This window comes from Pezoporus occidentalis, unplaced genomic scaffold, assembly GCF_034315485.1.
Source record: "Pezoporus occidentalis ecotype Australia unplaced genomic scaffold, CSIRO_AGI_Poc_V1 ctg664, whole genome shotgun sequence".
In the NCBI taxonomy this organism is placed as follows: domain Eukaryota; kingdom Metazoa; phylum Chordata; class Aves; order Psittaciformes; family Psittacidae; genus Pezoporus; species Pezoporus occidentalis.
The window spans coordinates 18,939-30,268 of NW_026916013.1; the positions used below are offsets into that span (position 1 = coordinate 18,939).

At 46.6% G+C, this 11,330-nt stretch overlaps 1 protein-coding gene across 1 annotated transcript; it reads right to left on the minus strand.

Moving 5' to 3' along the window:
• Nucleotides 1-2,468: 2,468 nt before the first annotated feature.
• On the minus strand, nt 2,469-7,872 carry LOC134175165 (olfactory receptor 8U3-like). The gene is made up of 2 exons (XM_062640744.1): nt 7,626-7,872; nt 2,469-3,184 (listed from the first exon to the last, which is right to left on the minus strand). Exons 1-2 carry the CDS (start codon nt 7,867-7,869, stop codon nt 2,469-2,471), a joined length of 960 nt encoding a protein of 319 aa, XP_062496728.1. The 5' UTR covers nt 7,870-7,872.
• Nucleotides 7,873-11,330: the final 3,458 nt, after the last annotated feature.

The window sequence follows — 11,330 nt, forward strand, 5'->3', positions numbered from 1 at the left end:
TGGGATTGGAGAATAAGCATGGGTCACCTGACTCAACATCTAAAATTCATTGTCTAGTTATGAGATAGTCAGGTCCCTTCTAGGGTGGTTTGGAATAAAAGGATGTTTTATCACATCCTAGGACAGCTGGTGAGGATGCATGTGGTCCAGAGCAGGTCTGAACATCAGAAGGACATGTATATGCATCTCAGAATAGCTTTCTCTGGATTAAACTAATTCCGGTCAGGATCTGAAGGCCTCCTAGAGGTCAAACTGCATCAGTTGCCCCCTCAAATCTATTTTCAGTTTGTTTTAATCCAAAAGACAGGACAAGAGGAAACGGCCTCAAGATGCACCAGGGCAGGTTTAGTTGGAGCTGAGGAACAATTCCTGCCCCAGAAGGTGCTCAGGCATTGGAACAGGCTGCCCAGGGCAGGGCTGCAGGCACCGGCCCTGCAAGTGTTCACAAACCCTATAGACAAGGCCCTCAGTGCCATGGGTTAGTGGTGGCCTTGGCAGTGCTGTTGTAAGGGTTTGACTGGATGAGCTTGAAGGGCTTTTCCAACCTGGTTCATTCAATGAGTCTAAAAGGAGCCCAGTTCATGCAGCCTGACCCCAGCCTCTGATGGGGATGGAAACACAGTGAGGGGAGGACACTCTGTGTGTGTGTCTTCCAACTTGAACTCTTGAAACTGCTCTTTTTATCTGAACAAATACTAGAGATACAGAAACACACCTTCACTGAGCACAGATGGAGACACAAAACTGTGATTGAATGACTCAGCTTTTAATTATCTAAATTCGAAGAAGGTGAAACTACTTCAGATCTCCTAATCCCTCCTCCCAACACTCTTAAAAGAGGTATTTTAGTTTTCCTTTCAGTTGGACTAAAACTTCATATAGGGGGAAAACATATAAGATAATTGAAGGACTAAGAAACCACTTTCTTTGCATGTTTTCCTAGAAGTGGTGGGGAAAACTATCATTTAAGTTGAAGGGAAGGAGACAGATGCAGTGAAATGCCCCAGGTCAGGTTTGGTCTCCCTTATATAGAAATGTGGTGCCATTTCCTCTGTCCTGAAGTACCCAGGACCTTGGCAAGCACTTGACATGTACATCCTGCAACCTTCAGAAGGGTTGGGTCATTCTGGAGCCACATCTGAAAGCTCAGAGTGAGCCCCAGGGGCATTTCCATGGTGTTAATAGTCAATGTTCAGGCAACTGAAGTCAGTCCCAGATGCCTTTATGCTTCCTGACATGGTTCATCCAATCTGATCCACCTACCCATGCTCATGTGAATGTTTCACTGCAATAATGGTCTAGGACTATGGAATTATGTCTGTGTGGTGCGGACATCATCGTGAAGAAATAACTGGGACAGCTCAGGAACAGACACACGTTACTTCATGACTTCTGGTTACCCAAAGCAGTGGTAAATGCTCCATCCCTGGCAGTGTTCAAGGGCAGGTTGGACACAGGGGTTTGGAGCAAGCTGCTATAGTGGAAGGTGTCCCTGCTCGTGGCAGGGGTTGGGACTGGATGATCTGAAGGGACTATATGGTATCTAAAGATGAGAATTGCTAACTAATTGTTAGGTTAACAAGGCTGTCATATGAATATCATCTTTAATGTTCATGTCAATAGAGGCCCGGTTTTGAATCATCTCCACAAAAACCAATATCCTTCTCCAAAACATTTAGGCTGATCTAACAGCACCTGAAGCACAGGGCAAAGAGACCCATGTCCAGCTCTTCCTACCAAATCTGCAAAGATTGAAACAGAATTCGTACAATGATGCTCTCAGTATGAAATGTATTTCCAAAACCTCAAGCCTGTTTCTTGTGTTGCTGGAATTCACCATGCTGCCTCCCCGGCATCTTAAACTGAGGTTTCTATTGCCAGCTCACTGAGCAGTTTCCTCCACACAAGACTATGGCAATCTAGAGCTCTATTAGTGAAGTATCATCCAGTCTGGGTAAATGTTTGAGCATTTCAGTTGTCTCTGAAATGGAAACTTTCTTAAACACTTTCCCTTACTTTTTTCAGCAAGCAAATGTAAAACTACACTTCCTCTTCCCTCCCACCCCAGCAGCTTTAATAAAGAGCTCACAGGTAAGAGTGAGGAATTTTATTGGAGCTGAGGGACAAGGTCAAGAATCTTGCAAGAAAAATAGATATTTATCAGTGACAAAAGCTATAACTGAATAAAGCTGATTGGTGTTTCCTGTGAGGGAAAGAGGCCTGGGATAATTGAGAGTAATTTCTTCCTACAGGCTGCTAACTATGAAGTGAAATGAAGTATGAGGTTCCTCTCCTTTTGGTTTCCTTCCAAGGAAGGAAATTGGGATTTGGGGATCTATATCTCATTAAAAACTGTAATTGAGTTTTGTGCAGGAAGCATGGAAGGATCTACATCAAATCATGGGGATTATTGGGAAAAATTCCATTGTTTTAGTGCCCCATAGGCTTTCTCACTTGAGATGAACTGTTCATGTCCTGGATGACAGAAAGCTTCTGTGTTGCCAGCAGCTGAAAATCCTCCTCCCGCATTTCACCAGAGACCCCATCACCTCCCTGTTCCTCAGGCTGTAGATGAAGGGGTTGAGCATGGGGATGAGCACAGCATAGAAGATGGAGGCCACCTTATCCAGGCTCCTGTGGCTAGAAGGAGGTTGTAGGTACATGAAGAATCCTGTCCCAAAGTACATGGAAACAGCCATCAAATGGGAGGCACAGGTGTGGAAGGCTCTGGCCCTGCTCTGTGCTGAGCACATCCTCAGCATGGTGCGCAGGATAGAGATGTAGGAAAGAAAAATAACCACACTTGCACCCACCGCATTGATGGTGACGAAGGCAAAGATGACCATCTCACTGCTGTGAGTGTCAGAGCACACGAGCTTCAGCACAGGAACTTCGTCGCAGAAGAAGTGGTCAATGCTGTTGGGACCACAGAAGGAACCTCCAAACGTGCACCAAGTGTAGGTGATGGCAGTGAGGAAGGCGAATAGGTAGGATGATGCTACCAGCTGCCAGCAGACACGGCTGGAGATGACGGTCACATAAAGCAGGGGCTGGCAGATAGCAACGTGCCGGTCATAGGCCATCATGGCCAGGAGCTGACACTCAATAGTACTAAAAAAAGCAAAGGTGAGGAACTGCATCATGCAGGCAGTGAAAGAAATGGTTTTGTCCTCTGATAACAGGTTTGCCAGCTGTTGGGGGTCGAGCATGGACAGTCGGACAGGTCTACAGCAAGCTGTGAGAATATGAACTTATAACCCCGAGTTAGGAATGCAACAACAGGATAACAGTAACCGCAAAGCAAGATATAACGCCAAGCTAACACAAACACCTAGGCCCAATCATAAAAAGAATAGCGGCGCATGGACACCTCATGGACGAAGCGGGGCAGCCAATCAAGTAGTGCGTGATCGCGTGTAAGGGAGCTCAAAGCAGTATATTAATAGCAGCCTTGTAAGCAATAAACGGAGCTTTTTGCAAATGTACATCGTGTCGGTGTTTGCTCCCCTTCACCTGGCCGCTGCATTCTGGTGACCCCGACGTGATACCAGCAGAGGAGAAGCGGACGAGAGAAGGTGAAGATCCCGGCTGCTCGAGAGAAGCAGGCAAATAAGTTGAGTTACGTGGCCACGGCTGACCGGTGAGTCAGGCAGACTGCGGTCTGGTTCGGGATGGGTTCCGCTGTATCAGCGATAAAAAAGGCTACGATAGAGGGACTGTTAAGCGTAGCAAAGAAGACAGGGTATTCGATACCCCGGCAGGAGCTTGTGGACTTTCTTTTTTGGTGCAGGCGAAGGGGGTTGCTAGAGTCTACAGGACAGTTATTTTCGAAGGATCAATGGCGCAAAATAGGGGAAGAATTATGGGAGAGCGTTCAGACGGGGCACAAGGGGGCAAAGAAGCTAGCACGCACTTATTGCTCCGTTAAGCTCATGATCGACCAGGCGCATGCAGATGCAGAAATTGCGGCTGCATTGCAGGATGCGTTGAGTGGGAGCATGAAAGACTCAGACTTAAAGGGCTCGGATTTAATCGAGTGGGGTTCTTCAGGGCCCCGGTCGACGGGGACCCGGAACGGCGAGAGAGCGGCGCCGGCGGCAGCGGCCGGGAAGCGCGGGCAATGCTGCTGCGGTGGCGTGACGGACCCGGGTGCTTGGATTAACCGAAAAAAAAAAAAAAAAAAAATCCGCCGCTGGGGTGAACCAGACACTGCTGCGTCGGGAGGCCGATCCGGAGACCGAGGTTACAGGACGACCCAGAAGAAGACGATCCGGAAAAGGCTGGCCATGAAAATGGACCGAGAGGTAGCCCTGGACTTATTACAGTGCTTTTTATAAAAGCGGGGAACTGAGCCTTGAACTTTTACAGTGCTTTTTATAAAAGCGGGGAACTGAGCCCTGAACTTTTTACAGTGCTTTTTATAAAAGCGGGGAATTGAGCCTGAGACTCTAAAGCAGCTAGCAGGTCTACTGCCTGTAAGGAAGGCTAAGAGATGTTTTTTGCAGATCCTAATACAATATTTGAGAAGAGTGAGTGGCAAAAGTTTGGTGATGAACTATTTGACTCAGTGCTTAATGATTATAAAAAGGCAAACTCGGTAAACCACGGAGGGAAGTAATGAACTGTATAAAAAGATACAAGGCAGAAAAGAAAACTGCCGCGGTAGCAACGGAGAAACTAGGAACAGACGTCCCCGGTCGGTTGAAACCGGGGGAAGATTACAACTCGTTCCCCCCCCCCCCCCCCCAGGGTTTTTCCTTTTCTCCCCCTCCATCAGAAGGTGCCGCGGAGGAGGTGTAACCCCCTGCTCCCCCACCACCCCAGTTCCGAAAGTAGGGACTGTGAAAAGGACAGAGAAAGTATATTAGAAGGTATACGCATGATAAATGTCGAGAAATCCGAAAGAAAGAGGGCGGTGCCTCGGCGCCGGATCGATTGCAGCGCCACTGTGAAGCACGCAGTAAAAAAATAGGGATCATGCGCGAGCGGGAGATTTAAAGGAACCGCGAGCCTCTCCAACCCACTATGCCCTAGAGTGAAAAAATTTTTAACTCAGTCACGGAGGAGCCAGGTCTGCAGATGGCTACATACCGAACGAGAGACATCTGATAAGAAAGACACAGCTGCGAGCAACGGAGACCCCGAGTTCGGCGCAGGATCAGCCCCCGAGTCCCCTGAATCCGAGCCAGATTTATATCCTCTGCTTCCAGACCCTGACTCTTCGTCTCCCGGGCCGGTCTGCTCAGACTTACTGGCCCTGGAGACGCTCAGTTGTAACAATGGGTAACCAAAGATGTGATCATTACTGGGGAATTTTCTGCAATGGGCATTCCTGCATATCCTGTGTTTACTACACAGCAGGGGGCTAAAGAGTGGGAAGCTCTTGATCTCAAAATAGTTAAGGAGGCCTGACAAACAGTGACCACGTATGTGTTAAAATCCTCTTATACTCAAGCTGTATATGTTAAGATTTTTTCTTGCAATTGACAGGGAGAGCCCATACAGTCTCTCTGTGATACTCATGTACTAGAAGTTGGTAAATATAAGTATGTCCAGGTTTCTATCAACCCTTGGAGACCTCTGTAGATACTGCTGGCCACTTCTTCCAGCACAGGCTGGCCACCTGTGTTGGAATGAGTGTGCATTTTGGTCAGTTTAAAAGCCCAAGCCTCATACAATGTGGGGGAGGCAGAGCCTCTGCGGGGACGCCCGCTAAGGTTGAGCCTGCCACCTCGCACTGCAGTGATGCTTCTCGGAGCTGGTTTGCTGTTAGTCTCCACAGGGTCCTTGTGCCACGTTCTGTACGTGGGACTGTAGTGGGAGTAATGATGGCTTTTGCAGGGACTCAAAAAAAAAAAAAAAAAAAAAAAAAGAGAGGGGGGAGAGAGAGAGTAATGATGTTACATTTAACTTTAACCTGTCTAACCTGTCTATTTCTGAAGAACTGATAACCTGGGGGAGGGGGTATATTTGTGCCCTCCTGCCTACAGGTCCATGGCGACTGTGCAAAGTTTGTGAAGCCCTGCCATGAGCTGGACAGACAAATGGATAAACCTGATGCCTCAGCTACAGGAGCTGACTGTGATTACCCCAAGCAGAATGAGATAGAGGAAGAGAAAGAACAAATAACTGCAAAATATCACTTGGGGACAACTGAAAAGTAACATCCTGAATATGTGTGCTTGTAAAGTAGCTATATTAGAGGTTGTGATTTTGTGTATAAAACCACCTGTATTTACTAGCTAGTTGCTAATAAGAAACTGCACCTTGTATTGTATAGATTTGTCACTTGTAAAAGAGATGTTAGAATATGGAAATTTGCAGTAGCTGCTAGAAAATGCTAAGGCAAAAGCTAGAAAAATTTTAATACAATGGTAGTGTTATAAAGCAGGTGATGGAACAAATTTAAGAGGGGGGGTAGAATTCCACTGGTAAGAAATTTCTTTGGCTAGTCCTTCACTGCCATCAGCATCTTCAACGTGCTGCTGCACCCTGTAATAGTTACTCTGCTAATGTAAATGTGTGTGTGCCTTGCTGTAGTAGCGACTTGTTACTGGATAAGACAAAAGGGGGAAGATGTGGAGACAGTGTTCTCACAGGAGAATGCATAATTGGTACATAAACTTTGAACAGTCCTGAAAGATACAGCAAGGCCATGAGAGGCCTGAAGAAGCTTAAGCAAGCAAGATAAGAGGCTGGAATTCACCAAGTTAATGAGAACTGTGGACTGTTGGCAAGCTTTCAAGGTTGAGTTCTCACACCTGTGTGTAACCAATTATATGTTAGTCACTAAGGGTCTTCAAAACATGTATCCAATCATAATATGCCAAATTACTGTAAGTGCTTCAGCCGGGGCCTTGGCTCAACTAAGCAGAGTGGGTTGCTGAGTTGCTAAGCAGACAATTCTACATTGAAGGCAATTCCTGATTTGTTTTAATGTTGACTCTGTAAGACATGCAACACTGCAGAACCTTTTGTTGTTGGAACAGGGACATGGATGTGAAGATTTTGATAGAATGTGTTGTATGAATCTGTCCAATCACTCAGAATCAATTCATAAAGCGATAAAAAGGTTAGATGACTTAACTATGAAATTAGCTGTTAATGATTGGGGTTTGGATACATGGCTGAGTGGCTGGGGAATTACGGGATGGATCAAAGATATTATCAAGGGTGTTTTAATGATATTTGTATTTACATTTTTATGCTTAATGATTATTCCCTGTATCTTGCAATGTATCATGCAGCGTGTACAACAAATAACTAATGTCTTATTTGAAAAAAGAGGGGGAGATGTTGGGGGTCGAGCATGGACAGTCGGACAGGTCTACAGCAAGCTGTGAGAATATGAACTTATAACCCCGAGTTAGGAATGCAACAACAGGATAACAGTAACCGCAAAGCAAGATATAACGCCAAGCTAACACAAACACCTAGGCCCAATCATAAAAAGAATAGCGGCGCATGGACACCTCATGGACGAAGCGGGGCAGCCAATCAAGTAGTGCGTGATCGCGTGTAAGGGAGCTCAAAGCAGTATATTAATAGCAGCCTTGTAAGCAATAAACGGAGCTTTTTGCAAATGTACATCGTGTCGGTGTTTGCTCCCCTTCACCTGGCCGCTGCAGCCAGCAGCCTGGGGGAGATGACTGTGGAATAGCAGATGTCAGTGAAGGCAAAATGGGTGAGGAAGAAGTACATGGGGGTATGGAGGCTGGGAGACACCCGAACCAAGATGATAATCCCAACATTCCCCACCTGAGTGACAATGTAAATCAATAGAAACAAGACAAAAAGAGGAGTCTGCAGACATGGGCTGTCTGTAATTCCCAAGAGAATGAATTCAATCTGGGTGTGATTTCCTCTCATGACCAGGTGGTCCCTGCTGAGGCAAAAGGAAGAGAAACATCAAACTGATCAAAAATGGAGATTCAAATCTGGACCACATCTATCTCCAATCAATGACCACTATACCTGCCACACATCAGATTATTCTAATATATTTTCTAACCAAAATTATATGCATATATTATGTTTTCCAGATGAGGTAATCAGAAAAGAACAGGTAGTTCATTGAAGCAGTAAATGGCATTTTTATTTTTCTATGCTGGGACAATTAACACTGGCTTTAGACAAGCAGGTGTGTTTTCAGGTTTCAGCAAAGGATCAGATCTTTATTCACTTTCAGTTTGAAGGAAATTTGTGTCAGAAGACACCTCAGAGGATCCTCATAGGATTGCACATAAACGTGAAGCAAGAGAATTTCTCAGTCTCAGTGAAAGGCCAGCTTACACATGCATGACTTCCAGACACTTTTCTTTGGCTTTTGATTGTCATTCCAGTCACCAAATCACATTTAACAAACTATTTGAGATCATTAACAACAAATAACATTGACTTTGTTAAACTCATGATTTATACCTTCCTGAGCTCCAGCATGATAAAGCATCCTAAACCTATGGGCATTCAGTTTCTTGCTTTAAAAAACAGTTGCTGTTATAACAAGCTGATTCTAAAGGCTGATTTGTTAGTGACTATATTCTGCTGACAGCCTGAACTGTTGCATTTCTGTATAACAGAATAAGATTCATCCTCATTTAACTCTTGAATAAATCAATGTATCTGGCTTAAGCTGCCTTTGCAAAAGAAACACAACCTGCATCAGACATTGCTCCATATTATTATAAAGAAAACCCACATTGGTAAGGTTGCTTTCTGACACAGCTTTACCACAGGGCTGTAAATACAGTTGCATGTGCTCTGCTGGGAGGAAGCCTCCAGGGCTGCTCATGCTTTCCCAGAGGAAAACAAAGAGAAGGAAAAGCAAAGGGTATGAAATCAGCTCTGAAAGGCATTGTGGTGCTTGAGCATCTGAGAGACATGGAGTGGGTGAGCCATGCCTGAGCACAGCTGCACAGCAGCAGTAATGAGTAGCTCATAGGATGCTTCCTACATACTTGTGGACCATGCAAATGTTTTGGTCTGAACATATTGACACAATGAAAATGGGTTTAGAGACATTCCAGATCTTGCACACGGTCCTCAAATGGGACATGAAGAAGTGACTCCACCTCTGAAGCTGCTGATGTCCCTCTGTGGAGGGACAGTTTTCCAGCCCAAATGGGGTTACCCACATGTAGTGCCTGGATGTCCAACAGCTGAGCTGGTGCCTCTGGACTTCCACTGTATTCAAGGGTGAAAAACAGGCATTTTGAGGCAGAGAGGATTTGTCCCAGAATTAACTAATAGGCCTTTATCCCCCTGACCAGCCTCAGCTGGGCTCCAACCCCACCCTCTTCCTGTTGTTCCCCATCTCTATTTAAGCTCAGAACAGGCAGATTGAGCTTTACTAGAGCAGTTCTGGTTTCCAGTTTAGTAGGAGTTCAGCACACCCATGCAATCTTTTGGTGGTCACCTAGGATTTCTCATATATCTTCCTCGCAATTTTTTCACCTGATCCTGAACAAGGGATTGACTCGACCTGACTTGGCTTGGTCTTGAATCTGCCTCCTCATCACCAGCTTTCCTGATGCTCTGGAGCTTTGGTTGAAATTGGTCCATGTCTCTGTTCCTGCCCTGCTTCTATTGTTCAGGTACCGTGGGATTGTCCCTGCACACCAGGGTGTTCTCCTTTGGTTCTGTTTAGACAGATAAAGGAGACAAACCCCTGTGGCAGTCTCCAGGCTCCTGCAGAGTAGAACCCATCACCCTCTGCACCTGACAGCCCAGCCAGTGCTCACTGCTCTGACAGTCATTTTCCATCCAGAGCATGTCCCTACATGAGCAAATTAGGAGGCAGTTTTTCAGTGATGAAAAGTAGAGTCTCCACACAGCCTTCTCTTCTCCAGGCTGAACAGCCCCAACTTCCTCAGCCTGTCTTCATACAGGAGGTGCTCCAGTCCCCTGATCATCCTCGTGGCCCTTCTCTGGACTTGTTCCAACAGTTCCATGTCCTTTTTATGTTGAGGACACCAGAACTGCACACAGTGCTCCAGGTGAGGTCTCACAAGAGCAGAGTAAAGGGGCAGGATCACCTCCTTCCACCTGCTGGTCATGCACCTTTGAATGCAGCCCAGGATACGGTTGGCTTTCTGGGCTGCAAGCGCACATTGAAGCTGGCTCATGTTCATTTTCTCATCAACCAGCACCCCCAAGTCCTTCTCCTTGGGCTGCTCTGAATCTCTTCTCTGCCCAACCTGTAGCTGTGCCTGGGATTGCTCCCACCCAGGTGTAAGACCTTGCACTTGGCATGGTTAAACCTCATGAGGTTGGCATCAGCCCACCTCACAAGCGTGTCAAGGTCCCTCTGGATGGCATTCCTTCCCTCCAGGGTATCAACCCAACCACACAGTTTGGGGTCATCGGCAGACTTGCTGAGGGCACACTCAATCCCAGTGTCCATGTCAGCAACAAAGATGTTGAACAAGACCGGTCCCAACACCGATCCCTGAGGGACCCCACTCGTTACTGGTCTCCAGCCGGACATTGAGCCATTGACCACAACGCTTTCCATGCGGCCATCCAGCCAGTTCTTTATCCACCGAGTGGTCCATCCATCAAATTGATGTCTCTCCAGTTTAGAGACAACAATGTCATGTGGGACAGTGTCGAACGCTTTGCACAAGTCCAGGTAGATGCCATCGACTGCTCTACCCCTGTCCATCAGTTCTGTAGCCCCATCATAGAAGGCCATCAAATTGGTCAGGCAGGATTTCCCCTCAGTGAAGCCATGCTGGCTGTCACCAAGCACCTTGTTGATTTTCATGTGCCTTAGCATGCCTGCCAGGAGAATCTGCTCCAAGATGTTGCCAGGCACAGAGGTGAGACTGACTGGTCTGTAATTCCCCGGGTCATCCATTTTCCCCTTCCTGAAAATGGGGGTTATATTTCCCTTTTTCCAGTCATTGGGAACTTCACCTGACTGCCAGGATTTCTCAAATATGATGGCCAGCGGCTTCGCAACTTCATTCGCCATCTCCTTCAGGACCCGCGGGTGGATCTCATCAGGACCCATGGACTTGTGCATGTTCAGATTTTTAAGATGGTCTCGAACCAGTTCCTCTCCTACAGTGGGTCCAAGGTCTTCATTCTCACAGTCCCTGCGTCTGCCTTTCAAGACTTGGGTGGTTTGGTCAGAGCCTTTGACAGCGAAGAGCGAGGCAAAGAAGTCGTTCAGAACCTCAGCCTGCTCCAAATTCAGGGAAACCACTTCTCCCGAGAGCTTCCTGAGGGGACCTACGTTATCCCTAGTCTTTTTATTTGCTACATACCTGTATGTCGTGGTTTAAACCCAGTCAGGTAACTTGTTCACTCACTCCCAGTGAGTGGCG

Coding starts and splice junctions, on each gene's coding strand:
- LOC134175165 (XM_062640744.1), bottom strand. CDS start 7,869: ATGAGAGGAAATCACACCCAGATTGAATTCATTCTCTTGGGAATTACA. Junction 3,185..7,625: donor CTCCCCCAGGCTGCTGGCTG/CAGCGGCCAGGT, acceptor AACAGCTGGCAA/ACCTGTTATCAGAGGACAAA.